This window comes from Puma concolor, chromosome E1 (genome assembly GCF_028749965.1).
Source record: "Puma concolor isolate L17-30 chromosome E1, mPumCon1.1.hap2, whole genome shotgun sequence".
Classification (NCBI taxonomy): domain Eukaryota; kingdom Metazoa; phylum Chordata; class Mammalia; order Carnivora; family Felidae; genus Puma; species Puma concolor.
This window is the reverse complement of record NC_141680.1, coordinates 9,893,696-9,916,849: the sequence shown is the minus strand read 5'-3', so window position 1 is coordinate 9,916,849 and position 23,154 is coordinate 9,893,696. Positions and strand designations below refer to the sequence as shown.

Sequence of the window (23,154 nt, the reverse complement as noted above, 5' to 3'; positions counted from 1 at the left end):
TATCTTAGCATATGGTGAGTTTATAGTATTTTTACATGAACTAGTATCTTTAAAATGGCCATTTTAGGGCGCCTGGGTGGCGCAGTCGGTTAAGCGTCCAACTTCAACCAGGTCACGATCTCGCGGTCCATGAGTTCGAGCCCCGCGTTGGGCTCTGGGCTGATGATGGCCCAGAGCCTGGAGCCTGTTTCCGATTCTGTGTCTCCCTCTCTCTCTGCCCCTCCCCCGTTCATGCTCTGTCTCTCTCTGTCCCAAAAATAAATAAACGTTAAAAAAAAAAAAAAAATTTTTTTTTAAAAAAAAAATAAAATGGCCATTTTAATATCTAATATGGTAAATATCAACATATATAACCCACAGAAGCAAAAGCTATTTGGAGTCCTAAGTTAACTTTAAGAGTATAAAGGAGTCTTGAGATCAAAAAGTTTGACGACCACTCACCTAGAGAATTAAATCATCTTTAGATTGACTAGCATTAGTGACCTGGAGTGGCCAGCCAGATCCATGCATACACTGCTTCTAGAGACTCTGAACCTGGTTAATGTGAGATTTTGACACCATGTTTATATCAAGTGAACTCCCCTATTGGACAAGGGATGTACCAATTAGATCCCTCTCCAAGAATGTGGAATTGAGAATGTCAGCTGCAGGGAACTGAGTTGCAAAGTGGCCAGAGTAGGAGTCAAGGTGAGCCAAAGCATGTGCCAGAGAAGTTAGGGAGGGAGCAGAGAAGGCCAGTCTCGACAAAGACTAGAGTAGATCTGCAGAGACAAGAGAGCCAAGAGACCTTGCAGGCCCTGGAGACACAGGAGCCTTGGCTCCTGACTCTTTCTTTGCTCCAGGGTCAGTCCCCATAAGAAAGTATTGTACATCTTTCCTTTGCCCTTAAACTACCTACATGGTCTTACATAAGGCCTCCTTTACTTAATATAGATGGGAGTAGGTTTTTATTGCTTAGAATTGCCAGAGCTCAAGTTAAGTCCCAAAATAACTATACAAACTTTGGAAAAAACCCAAATGTCATGTCCATCCATCAAATGATGAATGGACGAATAAAATCAGGTATATCCATACCAGGGAACATTAATCCACCAAGAAAAGAATCAATTACTGTTCCACACTCTAATTTGGACCAACCCTGAAAACATCATGCTAAGTAAAAGAAGCCAATCGTAAAAGTCCACACTTGGTGTGATTCCTTTCAGACTGGAGTCCAGAACAGGCAAATCTATATGACAGAAAGTAGATTAATGGCTGCTTAGGGATGGTAGGACGGGGACAGAGGGATAGCAAGTGATGGGCAAAGTGCATGGGATTTCTTTTGTTTTTACTGCAGGAGAATATACATAAAATGTACCATTTTAGCCATTTTTAAGTGTACGATTGCGTAGCATCATGTACATTCACACTGTTGTACAACTCTCACCACCACCCGTCTCCAGAACTGTTTCATCTTCCCCAACTGAAACTCTACATCCATTAAACACCAACTCCCCATTTCTCCTCCCCTCAGTCCCTGGCAACCACACTTCTAGTTTCTGTCTCCAGAACTTCCACTACTCTAGGAACCTCATGTCAGTGGAATCAAACAGCATCTGTCCTTCCATGACTGGACAATTTCACTTAGCACAATGTCTCCAAGGTTTATCCATGTGGTAGCATGTATCAAAATTAACTACATTTTTAAGGCTGAATAATATACGACTGTATTGGGAGTTTCTTTTTGAGGTGATAAAAATGTCCTAAAATTGACTGTATCATATCTCTAAATACACCAAAAACCACTGAATCGTATACTTTAAATGGATGAACGGTACACAAATTTTTATCTTAACAAAGTTGTTTTGAAAAAATTACCAAGCCAAAAACAAACAAAACTACACAAAGCAACCATGAAATTTAAAAATGATTGTGCGGGCGGGGGGGGGGGGGGGGGGAGGCACGTGGGCGGCTCAGTCGGTTAAACATCTGACTCTTGATTTTGACTCAGGTCATGATCTCATGGTTCATGGGATCGAGCCCCGCATCAGGCTCTGCGCTGGCAGTGCAGGGCCTGCTTGGGATTCTCTCTCTCCCTCTCTCTTTCTGCCCCTCCCCTGTTCACTTGCTCTCTCAAAATAAAAAAATAATTTTTTTAAAAAATGATTGTGCAGGGGCGCCTGGCTGGCTCAGTCAGAAGAGTATGCAACTCTTGATCTCCAGGTCATGAGTTCGAGCCCCACATTGGGTAGAGAGATTTAAAAAAAAAAAAAAAAACCTTTAAAAAATATTTTTTTTAATAAAAGAAAAATGATACTATAGCAGTCCAAATTAACATGCCACATTTCACAGATTCTAATAACCACATGTGTCCACATCGTAAGAACTCTAAAGTCAGGGCACCTGGGTGGCTCAGTCAATTAAGCATCTAACTCTTGATTTCAGCTCAAGTCATGATCTTACAGTTTGTGAATTCAAGACCCACTTTCAGGGCAGAGCCTGCTTGGGATTCTCTGTCTCCCTCTCTCTTTGCCCCTCCCCTGTTTGTACTCTCTCTCAAAAATAAACATAAAAAAAAACAACTTTAAACTCAATATGCATCCTACAATCAATGGCATTATATGATCTAATTAGCAGCACTTTTTCTTTAATCTTTGAGGTAAATAACATACACAAAGACATCTTTTTAATGAGATACAGTATTAGAGAGTTACTGCAGCCAGTAAGTCTTCAGTTTCTGCCTAAATTTTCCCCTGGAGACTTCACATCACAGAAATTACTATTTGCTTATTTTCATTTTAATTTGTTCATCAACTCTTAGGATAAAGAAAACAAGTTAAGGACACTAATATTATAGTGATTTACAATCTAAGGCCCTTTAAAAACCAGGTAACATTTACAGTACTTTCAAAAAGCCTGAAAGAAATACATATATAAAGACAGAGAAGGACATCCTTAGCACAACCCCAAAAGCACACACAAGAAGACGGGTATCTTGGCCTTATAAAATATATTTTTATTTTTCTGTACAGTACAGACACCTTAAAACAAACTACAAACTAGAAAAAATAAAACAGCAAAATTTTGATATAACAAATATATATATTTCTTACAAATCAATAAGAAAAAAATGATCACAATGGAAATATAAGACATGAGAGAGATATGGGATCAACAAAGGAAAAAATTAATGAAGTCAACTTCATCAATAATCACAGAAAAATAAAATCATTCTTTCCAAAGAAATTGGCAAAATATTACAAATAACACCTCCTATTGGTACAAGTTTGAAGAAGAAAGCACTCTTTTAGACACTACTGGTACGTTATGTAAAATGGGTACAAATTGCTCTCTAAGGAAGAAAGAAGGAAATATACATGATAAGCCTTGAAAATACACATATCCTCAGGGCACCTGAGTGGCTCAGTCAGTTAAGTGTCTGGGTCTTGACTTTGGTTCAGGTCATGATTTCACAGTTCAGGAGCTGAAGCCCTGCATCAGGCTGGGCATCTCTCTCTCCCCGCCCCCCGCTCTTCCCCACTTGCTTGTATGAGTTATTATTTATTATTTAATAAATAAATAAACTTAAAAAAAGAAAATACATATATCTTCTACCACAGCAATTCCACTTCTAGGAATCCATTTGATTATTCAGTACAGAGATACCCAAAGATGAATGCCTGAGAATGCTTCTCAAGGAATTGTCTTAAATATCCAATACGTTAGCTTGGAAAATATTCTTTAAAAAATTTAGTTGGGGCGCCTGGGTGGCGCAGTCGGTTAAGCGTCCGACTTCAGCCAGGTCACGATCTCGCGGTCCGGGAGTTCGAGCCCCGCGTCGGGCTCTGGGCTGATGGCTCAGAGCCTGGAGCCTGTTTCCGATTCTTTGTCTCCCTCTCTCTCTCTGCCCCTCCCCCGTTCATGCTCTGTCTCTCTCTGTCCCAAAAATAAATAAAACGTTGAAAAAAAAATTTTTAAAAAAAAAAAAAAAAAAAAAAAAAAAAAAAAAAAAAATTTAGTTAATAGCAATTTTTATTTAGAGTATGCCACAAGAAAACCACATATGAGAACATTCTGTTTTATAAAAGTATGATTTGTGTGTAACACTTGTATCCAGTTTTTCAAGTGTGCCTGTCATATCTTCGTAAGATTTTAAGACCAAAAGCAGGAATGTCACATGTTCAACAAATATCTATTGAGCAATACACTACTATGTACCAACACAGCTCTGAACACTGGCATAGAATGGTGACCAAGATATGCCATCTTATTGTGAAGTGATACAGAAATAGACAAATAATCAAAAGATAATATGATAAAGTGCTATTAATAAAACAGGATGAGAGAAGGGTGCTTGGGTGGCTCAGGCAGTTAAGTCTGAGCCATGAGTTTGATGCCCCACGTTGGGCTCCATGCTGAGCATAGAGCTTGGCTGGGATTCACCCTCTCCTCTCTCTGCCCCTCCCCTGCTCCTGCGCACTCTCACACACACGAAACAAACTTTAAAACAAAAACAAAACAACAAACAAAAAAAACAGGATGGGAAAGAAGGGATAAGGGAGACATTTCTGGCATTCCTGATGGGGTGATCACAGAAAGCCAATCTCAGTAAGATGACCCTATGCCCTGATTTCCTGAAACAGACCCAATTTACAGCTATTGTCCTAGTGCAGTTATTAATTATGCTCCATTTCCTTCTCAAAACTGTCCCAGTTTGGGTAACAAATTATATTCTAAGATGACTTTTGAGCCAAAGCTTGAAAGATGAGAAGAAAGCTAGCTAGCCTTGAAGGGACAAGAGCAGCCCTTGGAGAGGAACCACACAAGTCTTAAGGCAAAGCAAGGAGGCCCAAGGAGAATAAGAGAGGATGGCAGGGGTAGAGGCCGGAGAAGGGGCAGGGGGAAACGGAGATACCTCCCTCTGTATTCTGAATATTAATCCTTTTTCTACCTTTATGTGACAAATGTTTTCTTCCAGAATTCATAACTTGTTTCATATTTCTGAAGGCCTTCTCTATCCCAAATTAAAAAAAATATTCTCTACATTCGCCTCGTATACCCAAGGTTTCATAGATATATATAAATACATATATATATACACATACACACACACACACACACACACACACACACACACTTAGCTCCTTAATCACCTAAATCTTTTTTCTAAAAAATGCTAAGGTAGGAATCTAGCTATATTTTCTTTACCAATTGATAGTTAATTATCCCAACAAAAACCTTTTTTTTTATTTTTTTAATGTTTATTTATTTTTGGGAGAGAGAGAGACAGACAGATAGAGCATGAGCAGGGGAGGGGCAAAGAGAGAGAAACACATAGAATCAGAAGCAGGCTCCAGGCTGTCAGCACAGAGCCCAACACGGGGCTCGAACTCACAAACTGTGAGATCATGACCTGAGCCAAAGTTGAACACCTAACCAACTGAGCCACCCAGGCGCCCCACAACAAAAACCTTTGTGAACATGTCTGTCCTTCCACAATGATCTGAAATGCCATCCTTATTACAACCCAGCAATTTCAGTACATACTCTAAAGAAACTCACATATTGTACTTACGTACAAAAAGATGTTTACTGCAGCAATGCAATCGGCCGCATATTAAAACCACCTGGTCACAATCAACAAAGCTAAAAGTCAACCAATGGAATGGGAGAAGATATTTGTAAATGACATATCAAAGGTTAGTATCCAAAATCTATAAAGAACTTACCAAACTCAACACCCAAAAAAGAAATAATCCAGTGAAGAAATGGGCAGAAGACATGAATAGACACTTTTCCAAAGAAGACATCCAGATGGCTAACAGACACATGAAAAGATGCTGAAGATGTTTATCATCAGGGAAATACAAATCAAAACCACACTGAGATACCACCTCACATGGGTCAGAGTGGCTAAAATTAACACCTCAGAAAACAACAGATTTTGGTGAGGATGTGGAGAAACGGGAACCCTCTTGCACTGCTGGTGGCAATGCAAACTGGTGCAGCCACTCTGGAAAACACCTAGCAATAGCACAACTAGGAATTTATCCAAAGGATACAGGAGTGCTGATTCTTAGGGGTACATGTACCCCAATATTTATAGCAGCGCTATCAACAAAAGCCAAAGTATGGAAAGCGCCCAAATGCCCACCAACTGATGAATGGTAAAAAAACAAATAAATAATAATACATATACATACGTGTATATACGTTATATATATACAATGGAATACTACTCAGCAATAAAAAAAAAATGAAATCTTGCCATTTGCAACAACGTGGATGGAACTGGAGGGTATTATGCTAAGTGACAAGTCAGAGAAAGACATATCATATGTTCTCACTCATATGTGGAATTTGAGAAACTTAACAGAAGACCACGGGGAAAGGAAAGGGAAAAAAAAAAAATAGTTACAAACTGAGAGGGAACGAAACCATAATAGAGTCTTAAATATAGAGAACAAATTGAGGGTCGGTGGGGGAGTGGGGGCGGGGAGGAGGGGAAAGTGGGTGACAAGCATTGAGGAGGGTACTTGTTGGGAATATCACTGGGTGTTTTATGTAAGTGATGAATCATGGGAATCTACTCCAGAAGCCAAGAGCACACTATATACTCTGTGTATTAGCTAACTTGACAGTAAAACTATATTTAAAAAAAAAAAAAAGGGGCGCCTGGATGGCGCAGTCGGTTAAGCGTCCGACTTCAGCCAGGTCACGATCTCGCGGTTCGTGAGTTCGAGCCCCGCGTCGGGCTCTGGGCTGATGGCTCAGAGCCTGGAGCCTGTTTCCGATTCTATGTCTCCCTCTCTCTCTGCCCCTCCCCCGTTCATGCTCTGTCTCTCTCTGTCCCAAAAATAAAAAAAAAAAAAAAAAAAAAACAAAAAACCACTTGGTCAACATTCCCCTCCTATACACCTGCACAGTGTTCCAGGTGGAAGGCGAAAAACCGACACAGGAGGTTCCTGGTGGTGGTGGTATTTATTTTGTTTTTCAAAATAGGTGTTGTATGTATGATTTTAGAGCTTTTAAAAGTACCACAGAATACAAGGGCACCTGGGGTGGCTCAGTCGGTTAAGCATCTGACAGGCTCAGGTCATGATCTCGCGGTCCGTGGGTTCGAGCCCCGCGTCGGGCTCTGTGCTGACAGCTCAGAGCCTGGAGCCTGTTTCCGATTCTGTGTCCCCCTCTCTCTCTGACCCTCCCCTGTTCATGCTCTCTCTCTGTCTCAAAAATAAATAAATGTTAAATAAATAAATAAATAAATAAATAAATAAATAAATAAATAAATAAAGTACCACAGAATACAAAGGGAAAAATCTCCTCACCCTGGTCCCCCAGTTCCTACCCAGCTGTCCTTCCAGAAGGCAACCAAAGTTACTAGGTTCTGAAGTATCCTTTAGAAATATTCTACATACACAGGGGTGCTTGGCTGGCTCAGTTGGTAGTGTGTGCAACTCTTGATCTCAGTGCGTTCAAGCCCCATGTCGGGCACGGAGCCTACTTAGAAATAAAAGAAATATCCTACACACGCACACAATTCCCCACATACATAAATGGTAGCACAGTAGATACATACTGTTCTATATGTTGCTTTTATTAATACATCTTCATCAATATGTCATTCTCATGAGTCCATAAAGAGCTTCTTCATTCTTTCTATTGCTGTGGACTATTCCACAATATGAGCATTCATAAATATTTTATAGATGTTCTCCAGGTAATTCTCATCTGCACCCCTAAGAAATGCTTACATGATCAGTTTCTGAGCTCTCCTCCCAACTCAGACATTTTAAGCAAATAAAGCCATAAATGGAATGGAGAGGCAAAAGGCAAGATCTTAGCTCAAAGTCATCCAATTTTTTTCCAACAGTGGTCTACATGATGAGACGTCCATGTAGCAGGGTGGTGTTGGTGTTTGTATTTTTGGTTTTGTTAATTTTCAGCAATGAGGACTCCCTGAGTTCACCCGTATTCAATGTCACTCAAATATGATTTGTCCGTGTTTCCCTTGTCAGTAATCCTTCACGATATCCTAGTTTTGATATGTGACTTTAGGGAAGTTTAACTTGAATATCTCAAAAATAAAATAAAGTCAGGTACTATCAGCCCAACGCAAGTGGCAACAAAATCTCAGCAAAATCAGAGAGTAGCCCTCACAGGCATACAAATTTATGGGTCAAAGTAGGTCCCACCCTTGGTCACAAGAGAGGCAGCGTGGAGACCACTATGACTTCCTTCCTCCAAACTTACTCATGAGACACTCAGCAATAGTTCAGAACTTTTAGGTTTTTTAATTTTTTTTAATATTTATTTTTTGAGAGAGAGGGCACGAGCGGGGGAGGAGCAGAGAAAGAGGGAGACACAGAATCCAAAGCAGGCTCCAGGCTCTGAGCCATTGGCACAGAGCCGCACATGGAGCTTGAACTCACAGACCATGAGATCAGGACCTGAGCGGAAGCCGGACGCTCAACCAACTGAGCCAGCCATCCGCCCCTAGAACTTTTTGTTTTTTAACCAGACCCTTTCCTCAACCATCTTAACTGGAAGCCAAATGTAAAAAATATACACAGGAGAAACACTCCAATTCAGTGAGAATGGGGACCCCCCCCCCCGAAGCTATCTTTTCAGTCTGCCCCCCACCCCCACACCAGGCGGGGCTCACCAAGATGCCTCTTTTAAAAGAATTCAGTTTAAAGTTAAGGCTGAAGGGGAAAAGACCTTAGGTGGCAGTTTCAAATTTTACGTTCAGTCTTTAGCACCAAACCTCATTAACTCAGGGTTAGTTACATTTTTGACACTTGACAGCAAAACAGCAAATCCTGTTCTTCTTCCTTCCACACACCGTAAAAATTCTGTGAAATGTTTCAGAAACACAGTCAAGGTTTTATGTGCAACCCCCTCATATCATAAACATACATAGCCATATTTTAGGATGAGAATATACTAAAACTAGATGCCATTGTTATAAGTGAGAAGAGCATATTCCATCTGAATTTTATGAATAAACCCCAAACTAGCCTCCTGTATTTTGTAAACAGGCAAGGAAATGTAGTAAAATGAAACTGGTCTATTTAAATTCCTTTTTGAATCTTCCCATATTAAAGGAAAAAAGACACATCAATTTACCCAACAGGAAACTTCTGCTACAACAACAAAATGTCAAACACAATCCTCAAAGAAATAAAATAAAATAAAATAAAATAAAATAAAATAAAATAAAATAAAATAAAAATCCAATCCCCTCTCACTAGGAACTCCTGGCTTTTGGCCTACAATCTTTGCATAACCAAAATGTACTTGGATAAGTTTTCAAGGTGGCCTAAGCTATCTTGGAAAAAATAGCTAAAAATATACTTCGCTGTGGCAGGACCGCAAATACCTCTTCAGATAAGCAGGAATGAATCCACTGAGGGCCACAACAGAGGGGAAGCCCACATTTCACCAAGGCAGAAGAAGAAATACACTATTCAATTTTATTTTAAATGATCAAAGAATAAAACCTTTTGGTACAGAAGTATGGGATAGGAGAATGGCTTCTGGGACACTGCACATGACAAAATATTAGTTATTAAACTGAGACAAATCAGGTCACACTAATTCTCATAAAGCAGCCCAGCTCTAGTCCAAATCCAAAAGTATTTTAAGCAAGGAGAGGCTAAGGACCACCTGCCTGGATTATCCCAGCCACCTAAGACTCTTGAGACTGGCCTTGACTTCAAGAAAGCGGACCTCCTGAGTCCATCTAAGAGGTTGGTCTCCAGAAGACACTAGGAATCATCTAAGTGGATTCTGTAATTTGTATGAGATCAGAGAGGTGTTGAACTGGACTAAAAGTTCTCCCGTAAAATAAACTAAAGCATTCTTCCCTTTAAAACAACAACAGGGGCGCCTGGGTGGCGCAGTCGGTTAAGCGTCCGACTTCAGCCAGGTCACAATCTCGCGGTCCGGGAGTTCGAGCCCCGCGTCAGGCTCTGGGCTGATGGCTCAGAGCCTGGAGCCTGTTTCCGATTCTGTGTCTCCCTCTCTCTCTGCCCCTCCCCTGTTCATGCTGTCTCTCTCTGTTCCAAAAATAAATAAATGTTGAAATAAATAAATAAATAAATAAATAAATAAATAAATAAATAAATAAATAAAACAAAGGAGCTACTATGGGGGAATGCCATTAACAGAGTATTTATTTCACTTGTAGCCTCTTTTGACATTATGACATCTCACTTAGAAGGCAGATGAATGGGGAGCTAAAGAAAAATGGCCTTTCAGGTTAAACTATCCCACCCCCAATCAAGTACGATATTGAAAGAAACACATTAATAAGGACGTAACTATTTGATTAATCTAAGAATACAGGCATTCAAAAAGTAATTCTTGAACTTAGAAAACAAAAATTGTTGCTTTCACCCTAGAGTGAGAAAGGAGGAGTTTCCCAAGACAGCAGTAGTAGAAACAACACCAATGAGAACTTTGTGGTACAGTTGCACTCTATTGAACTAATTCTCTGAATTGAGCAATATTCATTCCTTCAGCTGTAAGAATGAATGATTTCAAAGCCAAAATGGACAACTCTTTGCCAATTCTCTCTTCACAAAAGAGCAGTAATCCAAGGTTAGAAAAATGTTAAGCTTAGATGCTTGACCAAAATTAATAGATAGGAGAATACCTAAGGAGAATGATTTTTAAAGTTACCATTTATTGAGCCTTTGTTACATCCTAGGCAGCATACTAAGAGCTTGGCCGACAAGCAGCTCACCTAAAACACTAGTTCCATTATTATCCCTCATTAAGGCTTTCGAGAGCCTAAGTAACTCTCAACGTAATTTTTTTTTTTTTTTTTAACTCAGAGACAGATCTCTCAAAGATCATGTTGTGCTGCCTCCCCTTTGACCCACTAACAGAGACTACGAAAGGTTATGGAGCAAAGTAAAATAAAGCTAATGAACACACTCTATTTCTAGGGCATATACCAAAATAAAGTAGAAAAAAAGCAACTGACTTAAAATTTACTGAATGTTAAGGGAACCTGGTGGCTCAGTCGGTTGAGTGTCTGACTCCTGGTTTCGGGTCAAGTCATGATCTCACTGTTCCTGAGTTCAAGCCTCTACATTCTCTCTCTCTCCCTCTCTCTCTCTCTCTCAAAAGTAAATAAATAAACATTAAAAATAATTATTGAATGCTATACAAAAAACAAAGCCACCAGACACATGTGAGGGGCAGGGACCATCTCGGTTTTGCTCACATGGCCCCCCCAGCACCTGACAACAATGCGTGGCTCTCAACAACACCCGTTCCAACAGCAAAACAGCAAGTCCTATTCTTCCTTCCACACACCGCCCCCCACGCCTCTCAGCCTTCTCCATCTCCACTACCCTACCCCCCATCATGTCATGCTACAAGAAACTCCTAACTGGACTTCCCACTTCAATACTTTTCTGTACTCAAAAGGCCGTATGATCTTTTTCAACCATAAAGCAGAACACGTCACTCTTCTGCTTAAGACTCCCCAGGGGCTACCGTGCACTTCAAATAAAATCCCAACTACTCACTATGGCCCACAAGGCCCCACCTGATCTGGCCGGCTTCCTCTCCCGATGGCTCAGTAGGCCCCGGCAACATGAGCTTCCTTCCAATGCCTTCATCCCGAGCCAAGACCTTCCTTGCCTCAGGCCTTTGTCCTTCTTTACTCTCCGCCTGGAATGGTCTTCCCGGCTCATTCATGGGGCTGACTCCTCATCAAACTTACGGTTTCAGTTCAAATGTCATCTTCTCAGGCCATGCTCCAACCACCTTACAAGGTGGCTTCCCATCAGTTACTCTCCACCACGGAAGCCTTTGCGTTTATAGATTAATCACGATTTGAAATGGATCGGTTTTACTTCATTATAGTCTGTCTCCCTCCACTAGAATATAAACTGATTCCCTATCATATTTTCTCCTACCATATTTTTTAACAAAAGAAATAAAAAACAGAGAGAACTTATTTGCAAAGTTTGAAAACCTACTGAAGAACATAAAAAAGTCTATTTGAACAAAAGGAGAGGAAGTACATAAAGTCAAGCTTCCAAAATTAACCTACAAATTCAATATTCCTGATCAATATTCAGTATTCCCCATAAAAATCTCGGCAAGATGTCTTTTTGAACTTCACGGAATAATCTAAAGTTCATCTGGGAAGACACAATTGCCAGAATTGTCAAAGTCTGAAAAAAACAGAGCGATGAACAGGTGACTAATCCCGTCGGTATTAAAATCACAATAGTAATTTAAAGGATATGGTATATACAACAAGAGATCCAGAATGTAATAAATTGGAAACAGTTCCAAACATGTTTAGTAAATGACGAAAGCTGCAAATATAATCAGTGGGACAAAGGATGAATTATTCACTAAACGGTGCTGACACAACGGGCTATCTGGGGGAGAAAACATGCACACATATGACCCCCCCAAAATATAGATCTCGACCTCACTTCCTATACCAGAAATAAATTCCAGGTGGATCAAAAAATTAGAAGTTAATAGGAAATTTTTTAAAAAACATTTAACTATTAAATTAAAATCTGGGGACTTCTTGGTCTTAAAAATATAAAAAGGTATTGGGGTTCCTGGGTGGCTCAGTTGGTTAAGCAAGCCTCCAACTTCGGCTCAGGTCATGATCTCACAGTCCATGAGTTCGAGCCCCATGTCAGGCTCTGTGCTGACAGTTCAGAGGCTGGAGCCTGCTTCAGATTCTGTGTCTCCCTCTCTCTCTGCCCCTCCCCTGCTCATGCCCTCTCTCTGTCTCAAAAATAAATAAAAACATTAAATATACATATATATATATATAGTTTGAAGTCTTCTCAATCATGTGCCTCAGTCACTCAGTTCTTACAACAGCCAACGTTACCAGTTTCTTGGGTTTCATTTGAGAAATATCCTATAATATACAAGCAAATATGTAGACATTCTTTTTTTTTTTAAGTTTATTTATTTAAGTAATCTCTACACCCAACGTGGGGACCAAACTCACAACCCTGACATCAAGAGTCACATGCTTTTCCAACTGAGCCAGCCAGGCATCCCAATTTTTCCTCTTTAAAACAAGCAGTAGCATGCTATACAATAATATCCCTCATTTAATTTTTTAGTTTAATAGATGGGTGAATATCTTCAATTTTAGAGTAAGGAGATCTTTCTAAGCAGAGCATGAAACCCAGAAGCCATATATAGACCAATAATGAAGACACCTAACATCATTATTTACTTACTATGTGCCAGCAAATGTTATTTATACTATCTACATTCTAAAAATAAGGAAACTAAGGCTTAGAGAAGTTAGGTAATGTGCCCAAGGTCACACAGCCAGCAGAGAGCAGGGTTGGATATACTGGACTACATAATAACACAAAAGAAAAGCTGGGGGGCAGTAGAGCACACTTATGTTTACAGAAAGTGAACCCCTTAAGATACAAAGAGCTCTTCAAATTGATCTAAAAAAGACCAATAACTCCATCAAAAAATAACCAAAAGCAGCCAGTTTATAAAAGAAATACAACTCCCCTCATTAAAAAATGTCCAACCTTGGGGCGCCTGGGTGGCGCAGTCGGTTAAGCGTCCGACTTCAGCCAGGTCACGATCTCGCGGTCCGTGGGTTCGAGCCCTGCGTCGGGCTCTGGGCTGATGGCTCAGAGCCTGGAGCCTGTTTCCGATTCTGTGTCTCCCTCTCTCTCTGCCCCTCCCCCGTTCATGCTCTGTCTCTCTCTGTCCCAAAAATAAATAAACGTTGAAAAAAAAAATTAAAAAAAAAAAAAATGTCCAACCTCAAGTAGCAATTCATAAAAAACCTATTAGAATCACTCCCCCCCCCCCCCTTCTTAAATGGTCAAAATGTTTTAATTTGTAACATCCAGTACTGGCCAGGGCTTGGGACATACTCATACACTCGTGTCAATATCTTCCCAAATCTACACTATTCATTTAACAGCAATTCCACTTTTGGAATCTGTCCTACAAAGCTGCTTGCACAAGTATACAAAACAAATATACACAAATAATTCACCTCAGCTTTGTTTTTCTGGGGGGTAGAAAACACAACTAGCTATAAATTGATTAAAGAAATCATGGGGGCGCCTGGGTGGCGCAGTCGGTTAAGCGTCCGACTTCAGCCAGGTCACGATCTCGCGGTCCGTGAGTTCGAGCCCCGCGTCGGGCTCTGGGCTGATGGCTCAGAGCCTGGAGCCTGTTTCTGATTCTGTGTCTCCCTCTCTCTCTGCCCCTCCCCCGTTCATGCTCTGTCTCTCTCTATCCCAAAAAAATAAATAAACGTTAAAAAATAAATAAAGAAAGAAAGAAATCATGGTATTTTTCATAAGTGAAATACTATGTAGCCGTTAATGACAGAAGTACCTCTAAATATACCAACATGCAACAGAAGTATATAAAAGAACGATATGTTACGATCCCATAATCGTACAGGAAACTGCACACACACACACACACACACACACACACACACACACACACACACAAAATCGAAAGAATATGCAACACTTAGAAGATTTTATCTAGGAAGTGGTACTTTCAATTTCTCTATATACTTCTACATTACACTTCTGTAAAATAATGTATTGCTTATAATAGATGAAAGACAAATTTTCTAAAATAACACATCCTTCTGCACTCACTGAAATGGTTTTATGTGAATATACAGCAACTTCTTCCACCCTTTCCCTCCTGCTCTGTTCAGTTCCATCCTCCTCTCTCTCCCCCCACATCCCCCCCAACACATACACACCCACACACAGAGTTAATGGACTATATACTCCCTACATCTGGTATATTACACTGTGTATATTTTAGGCTGTAACTCCTAGAAAGCACAAGTTTTGGTTTCCTTCCAAATACATAAAAGTTATTGTAATTCAAAACTGAATTAAAAGAACTTAATCAAAAGTAATACAAAGTTAAACATCTTTGAACAGGAGTTCAAAGACATGATGATTACAATTTAAAACAAACATTTCAAATTATACAATCTATACAAATCTATATGCTATTGCCAAGGGAAATGAACTGTCTAAAACAGATTGCTCTGATTCTGAACTGTGTATGACAACTAAAAGGTCAAGAAAAGAGTCAGTTAAACAGAAGTATGGGGGGAGAAGGAAACTGTAATCAGAAAGATGACCCTCAAAACCAAACAAAGAGTGAAATTTTCCAAGAAAAGTGTAACCTCAACTTACTCTGGTTTGACATCAGTTTATTCAAATATAACCAAACAAAAAAAAACAAAAAACCCAGCCCAAGTTTTATTCCTCAAGTAGACACTGGGTGGGGGGATCAAAATTACTTGGTCATCTCAACTTTCCTCCTCCTTTGCCCTTGACTAGTCTACTTAAAGATTTAATTTTTGATATACAGCTAATCAGTACTATTCTTTCAAAGGGAACCCGTCAAAGATATTCTATAATCCTAAAAACAAATTAACCCATATTCCTAATTCAATTTTTTTCCTACCAGGGAACCATTCCAAAATTCCCTGCATATATAAATTAACATATTCTTATTCTAACATTATGTGGAAATACAAATAGTCAGATGAACCAATCCCATCTTTACTTTCTCTTTCTCCCCAAAATCCCAGTAAACCAACAAAAATATATTTTTTTAAAGAAATGCTTTGATAATTCATGAATTACAGACATTTTTTCTCCCTGACACCGGTAAACTTCTACCTGTTTTAAAAAAAATTTTTTTTTAACGTTTTATTTATTTTTGAGACAGGGAGAGACAGAGCATGACCAGGGGAGGGTCAGAGAGAGGGAGACACAGAATCTGAAACAGGCTCCAGGCTCTGATCTGTCAGCACAGAGCCCGACGCGGGGCTCGAACTCACGGACCGCGAGATCATGACCTGAGCCGAAGTCGGATGCTTAACCGACTGAGCCACCCAGGCACCCCAACTTCTACCTGTTTTTAAATTTACGTAAACTATTCATCAAGCTCCCACATGTGTATCAATCAGCTTCTTCAACAACCCTACCAAGGAACTCTAGCAGCTAGGTTTTTTTATGCATTCGACAGATTTCAATTACACACTTCCTGGGTGCAGTGTTATTCCAGGAGTAGGGGCAGACATGAGATACAGACATGCTCCCAATGAGCTTATGGTATAGCAGGGATTAAATGGACATGTACATAAATAACTATGATATTATAACAGAGGCATAAGCAAAGCATTAAGAACTTCCAGAATGAAAAATACACATCTTTGAAGAAGAGGGAGTAGGAGGGAGACTTCCTGGCTGAAGTAACATGTGATTAAACGCTCAAAAAATAGGCAGAGTTTAGATGTGGTAGATTTCAGAAGAGTAAGGCACGTCGGCAAAATAGGCATGTTATCTAACAGCCCAAATGGAATAAATATGGCATGCTTCAGTATTCATGTGAGGATATCAGTTGAAAAAGAATATGCTTCCTCCTCTAAAATAAGTTTTATGGCATAAGTACCTACGGAAAACTAATACTTCATGTGCACTTTGCAACAGCATTAAGGATACAGTTCAGGAGCACCGGGGTGGCTCAGCCAGTTGAGCGTCCAACTCTTGACTTCAACTCAGGTCATGATCCCAGGGGTGTGGCATCAAACCCCATGTTGAGCTCCATGCTCAGTATGGAGCCTGCTTGGGATTCTCTCTCTCTCCCCCCGCCCACCCCGCTCGTGCTCTCTGTAAAAATAAAATAAATCTTAAAAAAAAAAAATACAGTTTATGTTCATGCTATTTATCTAAGCTTTTATTTAACAACTGTCCCTTATACTTAAAAAAAAAAAATTTAACGTTCATTCATTTTTGAGAGAGAGAGAGAAAGGGGTCGAACGAAGAAGGGGCAGACACACACACACACACACACACAGAAAGACACAGAATCCGAAGCAGGCTCCAGGCTCGGAGATGTCAGCATCTGTGTCTCGAACTCGTGAATTGCCAGATCATGATCTGAGCCAAAGTCAGATGCTTAACAGACTGAGCCCACCCAGGCACTCTCCTTATACTTTAAAAAGAAAAAATCCAGGGGCACCTGGGTGGCTCAGTCGGTTAAGCTTCTGACTTTGGCTCAGGTCATGATCTCATGGTTTGTGGGTTTGAGCCCTTCATCGGGCACTGTGCTAACAGCTCAGAGCCTGGAGCCTGCTTCAGATTCTGTGTCTCCCTCTCTCTCTCTGCCCCTCCCCTGCTCTCACTCTGTCTGTCTGTCTGTCTGTCTGTCTCTCTCTCTCTCTCTCTCTGTGTCTCTCAAAAATAAACATTAAAAGAATAAAAAAAAAAAAGAAAAAGGAAAACATCCAAAAGTTTGAAAGTGAAGCAAGCAATAGCTAATTTATAAAATAATTTAAACTGTTTGGGTCTCAGAAGTACTGAATCATTGACATATTAAAATTTCTACTACTATAATACTTAAGTTCCATGAAATATCACTAGGTCCAGATAACCTCAAGGACATTTTTGTTTAGGAAGATATTCCATCACAGCAGATTCAAAATTAAGCAAAGTAAATATTTCCCGATGATCTTATTACTGATGTAGATCACTACTCATTTTTTTCAACCTATATTTTCACTGAAGAAATTTAAAGTTAAGAAATAGCTTAAATTCAAGACCTAAGGTGAATAAACAATCTCTCATTTCCCATCCACCCTGATTTTTGTCTTAACCAAGTGTCAATCGTCACACTGAATCATCCCATGGACAAGATGGTGTAAAGGAATGAGCCCTACACACTGGATGCCAGGGGACTGGATTCTACCACTGCCCAGCTACAACAATGCAGGCAAATCACTTCACTTCTGTGGCCCTCAGTTTATACATGAGTAAAAGGTAAAACTAGATAACCTATGGCTCTATCCCCTAGAATTCTATAAATTGTTAGCATTTTATTTTAACCAATTTAGATTTTTTTGGGGATCACTTTTTTTTTTTTAATTTTTTTAACGTTTATTTTTGAGAGAGAGCGACAGAGTGCAAGCAGGGGGAGGGGCAGAAAGAGAGAGAGGGAGACACAGAATTCGAAACAGACTCCAGGCTCTGAGCTGTCTGCACAGAGCCCAACATGAGACTCGAATTCACAAACTGTGAGATCATGACCTGAGCTGAACTGAACATGACCACGCTTAACCGACTGAGCCACCCAAGTGCCCCGAGATCACTTTTAAGTAAAAGTAACACAACAGTAGAACACATGGAGGAATCAAACTGAAGAATTCCGTAGGAACACTCACGTGGCTTTGTATGATCTGACTTTCAAATGCAAAGAGAACAAACAAACAAACAAAAGTATGTTGTAGCTTAAGACTATCCACATAATATTTTGACCACACATGCTTCTGGGGTAGAAAAAAAATGGCAGAAGAACAGTAAAAATGTTCAAGGAAAACCACCACCACAAGAATACCAAATAAAAAACAGATGCCCTTATACCATTATTGCTACATGACAGAAGCTTTTCATAGCTTTTCAATACTCCTAGGTCCTGACAGAAAAAGAAATACACAAAATGTTTTGACTACCAGTCTAAATGTACTTCTTGCATCCTCAAACCTGAAAAGGATAAAATATCAGGCAATCTAGAGACTGAGTTATTTGTGCACGTAATTGATCTGCTCAGTTTTGTACCTTTACAGCATTTAGTAATGTACCCTGAACATAAAAGGCACTTCACACCACTTGAACAAGTGAATGAACTATATATGGATCTCTAATCAGCAAATAAGTCCAGACAGAATAAGTTCCAGTCAAGCTTTACTACTTCTTTGCACGTATTCTGGGAAAATGCAACATCTGAAGTCAGAAAGGACAGAAGTAACGAAGTAACACTAGACCTCTATTATTCCCAGGCATCAATAAGAATCTGAAATTGCAATTAAGACAGATCACAAAGTACAATTAAAACTGAGTAACAAAACACACACACACACACACACACACACACACACACACACACACAAACACACACACATACACACACACTGATGAACAGCCTGACATTTACCTACACCAATCCCTGGCCTATTCAAAAGCCTTTGCTTCCTATAGCAGCAATGGCAAGAAAACCTCACCACTTCCCAAATAAAAATAAGTAAATAAAAAATAAAAAAGGCTTAAAAAAACTTGACTACATTTGCCTGGCTTTGGAACCAACTTTTACTCAATTAAATTCAAAGAAACAGAAGTTAATTTCAAGTATTTTGTTTTAAAAAATTATTTGGGTACACCAAATACTTAAGTTTTACTCTGTGATTTCATCCAACCAGGTATTCACTTAAAAATATGTCTTCCTCAGAGGCTATGAAGGGAATCACAGCTATACAGATATGTCACGGGAGATAACAGGCCTATTCAGCTAAATTGTAATGTGAACATGTTTTTCTAATTAGAACACAATGTTTATCCATTCAACAGACATTTGCAATGTCAATATCCTACACAGAAAATTATTGTCGTACATGGTGCCTTGAATGTAAAGATAAAATCTGAGAAGGGCCTATCCTAACCTCAAGAGGAGATAAGACTGGTACCTAAATACCTAAATACAAAGCAGAAAAGTGTGAATGCCATGAGAGATTTGCAGATAAGCATTTCAAGAGCGCAAAGGAAGTTGTCACTACCTCAGGGAAACATAACCCTTTCAACCCGTTCAAAGCAATTTCATAACTATTAACTTTCTTAGGCTCACAGCAGCCAATCCTAGGAGAGTGGATGTTTCCCTACCATCACAGATGAGGAAACTGAAGCACAGAAAGGTCGATCAAGTTCCAAAATGTCACATAGTTAGTAAAAGTTAGAATCAGGACTCTCTGTATTGTCTTTTCTCTGGGGGAGTAGTTCAACATATGGTAAGCCTTTTGTAAAAGGAAAGAGTATTTTGGAATTGCAAGCAATCCCATCCTATGTATGTACGCAAGTATGTGCATATTATTTATATATACGTGTGTTAACCTTGATTTACATTGACAGGTGTGCTTAAAGCAAGGCAACTGTGCACTATAAATATTAAAATGAATAAATAAACTTCCATCAGGATTTAACAGAATGAGCAAATACAAACAGTATTTCTTTCTCCAACAACTTGTGTTTATTCCTTCGGTAATTTTTACCCATTTCTAAATAAGACTCTAAAATTGTTCTATCTGCTCCTGAGCCAGGGCCACTTGGTTTATCCAATAAGTATCTTTATGAAAGGGTACATTAAGACAATTTTTTTTTAACTATTAAAAATCAAATAATGACATCAGCTCTCCAGCTATCGAAGGGACAATCACATGTGACCTATCAGCAGCAGGTATTGATCAAGATATGTTGAAGGAATGAATGAGTATTTGTTGGCATTTTAAAATCCCGGGCCTGTTGCTCTGGGCTCAGTGTTCGGCCTCCCATCATTGCCTCACCAGGATGCACACAAGGAATGTAAATTTCAATATAATTAGGATACAATTAGGGAAGCAAATCTGATGCAGCTGAATATACTAATCCCAAAGATTAGAATTACCTATGCCACTGCTGTCCAAGGTTAACTGCCATGCGATATCAGGAAAAGACAACTGACCCTTCCCGAGCAAACACTTTTCATAAATAACACTCAATCCCACCCGCACCTTTAATGCACTACACCTAATCCAGTTAAATCGAAGAATCCAGTCTCCTCTCCATTTAAGACCGGTTTCTCAATTAGTTTCTCAAATCCCTCTTCCTCGAAAAACAGAATTCACCGACTTCACATAGTAAGACACCAATAATAAAAGGCAGAAGGTACAGGGTTCAGATCTTTGCCGTCTCCACCACTACCCAACCCTTCGCCATTACACCCCGAAGTGGTTTGGTTAGAAGGTGAACTAGTTTGCTCTTCACGCACTTGTCCATCGCTGTCACCCTCCCTAAGCCCTTCCACACTCCCAAGACGGCCACCAACTCCGCCTCAGAGTGAGCCCAGGCCCGCCACCTGTGCCGGCCCCACCTGGGGTCCCCAGGCCCTCCCGGTCTCCCTCAGTCGGCCCGCAGGACTCCGCACGCCCCCTCCCCACAGGACACCCGGCCGGCCGCAGCCCATTCTTCCTCCAAACTCCATAAGCCTCTTCCACTCGCCCAGCCCCAGCTCCGCGCCGCGCCCGACTCGCCCCGGGCGGCCGAGGGGAAGAGGCCGGGCGTCCGCGGCGGGTCCCGACCCACTCGGCCCGCAACGCCCCTCGCCTGGCCGCGAAGCCGTTCCTGCGGCCGGCGCCCCGAGAGCCCTCGGAAGCCCCCGAGCGAGCGGGGGCCCGGAGGCCGGGGCTGCGGGCGCCGGGGCCTACTCACCGGGAGCTGGCGGAGCGTGGTAGCCGGCGCGCCCCCGGGCCTGCGGAGCAGGACGCGGCCCCGGCGCGCGTCCCTACCCCGGGACCTCGCTCGGCGCGGCGAGCCGGGAGCTCACTCCAGCCGCCGCCGCCGCCGCCGCTGCTGCTTCGCCACCTTGGCCGCCATCTTGACTCAACCCCTCTCCCTCCCCCCCGCCCGGCTCGGGCGGCCGCGGCTAAGGCGGCTCCGGCGCCGGCTCCTCCTCCTTCCGGAGGGCTGGGAGACCGACTCCCTCCGCTGGCCGAGCGCGGCTCCTACCTCGGCCGAGCTTCCTGGGTCGCCCCACGCCAGGTCCCCCTTAGGTCTCCCCTCGGCCTGGCGGCGGCGGTCCCCTCGAGCCGAGACGGCCCGGGGCCGCGCCGCGCCCCGCCCGGCCGGACCCAGCGCGCTGCCATCGCGCCCTCGGGCCGGGAGCGCCCGCCGCCGGCCGGCCGGCCGGTCCCCGGGCGCTCGGGGCCTTCCGCCCCCCGAGGCGTGGGAAAGGGAAGGACCCATGGCCATGCCTCGGGCCCTGCGACCCCTTCGCGGCCAGACGAGACGGCGGCCGCCTGCTCGGGCGCCGGGCTGCAGGAAGGGAAGTCAGGTCCCCAGTGCTGGGAGCCAGAGGGGTGCACATCGACCTACCCAAGACACTTGCCAGGGCTGCGGCTGTAATTCGCAACGGGACTTCCCTGATATGTCAGGCGATGCTGATCTGTCCATGATGTTCCTTAATCTAAAGTCACACTCGTCGGAAGAGCCTGTGGCCCTCACGACTACGAAGTGCGCTCTCTCAGCCTTACTCTTCTACAGAAATGACTGGACGGTTCCTCATAACCGCGTGCTTTTCCTTCAGAGGAGCCACCACCCCACATCCCCAAATTAAGGAAAAACAAAGTCGGTGCATCCGGATAAGGAGCTAACCATATAATTATGAGAAACTCACGGGTTTTAAGAACTGAGTTACAAAATGGTGCATTGAAGAGAGGAGGGAACTCAAGATGGGGAGGGCGGGTATTTTCAAACGTTTCTTTTTAAACCCAAGGCACTGTAAGGACAAGGGTAGAAAACTAGACGGCAAGGGGTTTGTCTCTGAAATTGAGAAGGCAAAAAGGCGTCGTAGATGCTGCACAAAGTAGAGAGAGCTAGATAAAGAAGGGTTGTGGGGCGTCCTTGTAAAACCCCAGCAGGAACCCAACGTCTAAAACCTCTGGCCGGCAACGCGGACTTAAACTCGGAACGCAATTTCGGCAAGCGCAGTTTTCCCGCCGGAGCTCGGGTCTGAGCAGTCTTCCTCCTGCGCAGGCGCGGTACCACTTACGGAGCATGGAAGCGGCGGCTTTTCTGTGCTTAGCAGCGGCGGTCCTAGGATGGGGCTTCCTCTGGGTTTGGGACTCTTGGGAACGCATGAAGGGTCAGAAGCCGGCTGGCTTGCCGGGAGATGGAAACAGGACCCTCCTGGTGATCGCGCACCCCGACGATGAAGCCATGTTCTTTGCTCCCACTGTGCTAGGCTTGGCCCGCCTGAGGCACCGGCTGTCTTTGCTCTGCTTCTCTGCAGGTAGGAGGCTGTAGGCGGGGCGCTGGGAGCCGGGACTAGGAAGGGTGTTCAGCTGCTAACCTGTTTCAGTCGGCTTCTTCCCCGAAGGGTTCTCTGATGTAGGGAGCTAAGTGAATACACCGAAGGTGCCTACTGTGGGCACTTCGCGGAGAATCGGTGGCCCCAGCCTGTGGACTGTAGCGGCCAGCTTCCCAGGTGGGTTGGGGGACGTCCCCAGCTTAACGTACTTCACTGCCTGCAGAATTTAAGAGCCCAAGAAAGCTGCTCACATTT

The 23,154-nt window shown here is 42.2% G+C and overlaps 2 protein-coding genes across 19 annotated transcripts in view; one reads left to right on the top strand and one right to left on the bottom strand.

Moving 5' to 3' along the window:
• NCOR1 (nuclear receptor corepressor 1) overlaps positions 1–21,439 on the bottom strand; it is a 161,107-nt gene extending 139,668 nt beyond the window's left edge. For all 17 annotated transcript variants that reach the window (XM_086686110.1, XM_086686120.1, XM_086686116.1 and 14 more), the window contains exon 1: positions 21,303–21,439. The gene's annotated coding sequence lies outside the window, so the exon portion shown is untranslated. The remainder of the gene's footprint in view (positions 1–21,302) is intronic.
• A 921-nt stretch (positions 21,440–22,360) lies between these two features.
• The window catches only part of PIGL (phosphatidylinositol glycan anchor biosynthesis class L), an 82,675-nt gene continuing 81,881 nt past the window's right edge, over positions 22,361–23,154 (top strand). The window contains exon 1 of one of the 2 annotated variants that reach the window (XM_086686130.1): positions 22,361–22,881. In XM_086686130.1, the coding sequence (XP_086542256.1) occupies positions 22,647–22,881 (235 nt within the window). In that variant the 5' untranslated portion in view covers positions 22,361–22,646. The remainder of the gene's footprint in view (positions 22,882–23,154) is intronic. The other variant, XM_025920436.2, reaches the window with a different exon arrangement.